The sequence below is a fragment of the Myotis davidii genome, unplaced genomic scaffold, assembly GCF_000327345.1.
Source record: "Myotis davidii unplaced genomic scaffold, ASM32734v1 scaffold545, whole genome shotgun sequence".
Lineage (NCBI taxonomy): Eukaryota > Metazoa > Chordata > Mammalia > Chiroptera > Vespertilionidae > Myotis > Myotis davidii.
The window spans coordinates 2,350,697-2,354,026 of NW_006296634.1; the positions used below are offsets into that span (position 1 = coordinate 2,350,697).

Here is a 3,330-nt window from a genome sequence, read left to right on the forward strand (position 1 = left end):
AGAGAGTGTCAAAGGCAGGCCCCAGGATACAAGGATGTGGTGAAAAGGTCAGTGGAAAAGGGGGCAAGAAAGGTTGGTTGCTTTTATGTCTGTCTTTTCTTACATTATTTTCCATCCATTAGATTATTTATTTCATTTATATTACTTACAAACTTAAGATAAACTTTATAACTGAACAAGTTTGTAAAGTTATGGCGAGCTCAGTCTTTTTTTTTAAAATATATTTTATTGAGTTTTTACAGAGAAGAAGGGAGAGGAATAGAGAGTTAGAAACATCGATGAGAGAGATCATTTATCTGCCTCCTGCACGCCCCCCACTGGGGATGTGCCCGCAACCAAGGTACATGCCCTTGACCGGAATCGAACCTGGACCCTTCAGCCGCAGGCCGACGCTCTATCCATTGAGCCAAACTGGTTTGGCAGTGAGCTCAGTCTTTATTTGAGAAGGAATGAAGGGGAACAAAAAGATAAAATAGGCTTATTTTAATTGTTAAATTTTAGGTAATATGATTCATTTATCATGATCTTACATTTGCCTTCAGTAGTTTTGTTTGTTGTTTTAAATATTTTTTTTATTGATTTCAGAGAGGGAAGGAGAGGGAAAGATATAGAAACATCAATGATGACAGAGAATCATTGATTGGCTGCCTCTTGCGTGCTCCTTACTTGGGATCGAGCCTGCAACCTGAGCATGTGCCCTTGACCAAAATGGAACCCAGGACCCTTCAGTCCAAAGTCTGATGCCCTATCCTTGAGCAAGACCAGCTAGGGCACCTTCAGTAGTTTTTGACATTGTTCTTTTGGAGCAAAATTTTAAAAGGAGCACTGTATTCATTCTGACAATTATAGGTATGGCTAAGGCAAAGGTGATAATCTAAATAATGTTACAAACAATTGGCTGGTTGCAGTATTTTGGATTTTTATAGCATGTTTCATTTAAACTGCTGTCATAAATAAAGTGATGAACAAAATAGATCCAGAGACATAGAAATATGGAACAGACTGTCAAATATCAGAGGGAAGGTGGGGGTGTGGGTGGGGGAGAGATCAAAGAACTTATATAGATATATGCATAACCCATGGAATCAGACAGTAGGGTGGTAAAGGTCTTGGGCACCTGGGGTGGGCTAGAAGGGATCAATGAGGGGAAAAGAGGGGCATATGTTATACTTTCAACAATAAAGATTTTAAAAATAGAAATAAGTAAATAAAAAATGCTGTCATAAACCAGAATGTTGCCGAACCGGTTTGGCTCAGTGGATAGATCCGGTCAAGGGCATGTATCTTGGTTGCGGGCACATCCCCAGTGGGGGGCGTGCAGGAGGCAGCTAATTGATCTCTATCATCGATGTTTCTAACTCTCTATTCCTCTCCCTTCCTCTCTGTAAAAAATCAATAAAATATATTTAAAAACAAAAACAAAAAACCAGAATGTTAATCCTATCTAATAATAGACAAACATGGCAATTGACTGTACCGTTGCTACGCCTCCCGTAGGCTAATCAGCTATATATGCAAATTAGCCGCCAACAAAGATGGCGGTTAATTTGCATACATAGGTACGAAGTGGCGGAGCGAAGACTGAAGGCAGCTCTGGCTGGAGCGAAGGCCTGGGTCCCGGGTGCCGGAGGAAAACCGGTGCCGGCAGCCAGGGGAAGAGAAGGCCTATTGCACGAACCTTTTCGTGCAACAGGCCTCTAGTAGAGTATAAAAGATCAGGAAAGGACCATTGGAGACAGATTCCTTCATTCTATAGATAAGGAAACTAAGTCTCAGAGGTGGTCTTCACTTGCCTGTGATCAACAGTGAATAGCAGAGCTGGAACTAAATCCAGATTCTTTTTTTTTAAATATATTATTTTATTTCAAAGAGGAAGGAAGAGGGAGAGAGAGATAGAAACATCAGTGATGAGAGAGAATCATTAATTGGCTGCTTCCTGCATGCCCCCCACTGGGGATCAAGCCCATACCCAGGTATGTGCCCTGACGGGGAATTGAACCATGACCTCCTGGTTCATAGGTGGATGCTGGTCGGGCTAAATCCCAGATTCTTACCTCTCACTTCAGTCCTCTTTCTACACTGCTGTTCCTTTTCTTATATACCCACTCTCTGTGTTTCATTAATAATTTGTCTTAAGCCCTAGCTGGTTTGGCTCAGTGGATAGAGTGTTGACCCATGGACTGAAGGGTCCCGGGGTCGATTCCAGTCAAGGGCACAAGGATTGTGGGCTCGATTCCCAATAGAGGGCATGCAGGAGGCAGCCGATTAATGATTCCCTCTCATCATTGATGTTTCTATCTCTATTCCCCTCTCCCTTCCTCTCCAAAATCAATAAAAATATATATATATATATTAAAAAATAATAATTTGTCTTAATATTCACTTCTTACTCTTTTCTTCTCCATGAAAGGAGAAAAACCGCCCTGACCCATTTGGCTCAGTGGCTAGAGCGTTGGCCTGCGGACTGAAGGGGCCCAGGTTCGATTCCAGTCAGGGGCACGTACCTTGGTTGCGGACACATCCCCAGTGGGAGGTGTGCAGGAGGCGGCTGATCGATGTTTCTCTGTATCGATGTTTCTAACTCTCTATCCCTCTCCCTTTCTCTCTGTAAAAAGTCAATAAAACATATTTTTTTAAAAAAGGAGAAAAACATTTTCAGCTTTTGATTATACAATAATAAAAGTAGATTGAATATCTAATATATGTCTCCACATTGCAAATAATCAGTCAATAACTACCATATGACAAACTGATCATTGGAGTTACTTACAGCTTTGGTACCTGGGGCCAACCCGCCTCCTACAATAGTAAACCATAGTGGTTGGGCCTATAGGTTCTGAAGTCAGACTGCCTCCCAATTAGATTCCAGGTTGTGTGACTTGGAGCTCATACTTAACCTCTTCAGATCTCAGTTTGCTCATTGCCAGTTGGTTGTAATAATGGTACCTACCTTATAGGTTTATTGGGAGTTTAACTGAGTTAATATGGAAAGTACCTAACTTCGTACTTGGCCTATTTTAGGTAGTAGCAGTCAGATGTTAACTGCTGTTGCTATTTTATTATATGATGAGGATTGTTATCTTTACTACCATTTTCATTAAGAGCTAGTTACTGCCCTAGCTGGTTTGGCTCAATAGATAGAGCATCGGCCGAGGACTGAAAAGTCCCAGGTTTGATTCCAGTCAAGAGCACGTACCTTAGTTGAAGGCTTGATTCCCAGGAACATGTGGGAGGCAACCAATCAATGTGTCTCTTTCATCATTGATGCTTTTGTTTCTGTCTCCTTCTCCCTTCCTCCCTGAAATCAATAAAAAAATATGTATTTTTTAA

At 41.4% G+C, this 3,330-nt stretch overlaps 1 protein-coding gene across 1 annotated transcript in view; it reads left to right on the forward strand.

Moving 5' to 3' along the window:
- LOC102771002 (bromodomain-containing protein 8-like) overlaps nucleotides 1-3,330 on the forward strand; it is a 5,328-nt gene that overhangs the window by 157 nt on the left and 1,841 nt on the right. The window contains exon 2 of the mRNA XM_015569590.1: nucleotides 3-47. Coding sequence (XP_015425076.1) covers nucleotides 3-47 — 45 coding nt within the window. The remainder of the gene's footprint in view (nucleotides 1-2; nucleotides 48-3,330) is intronic.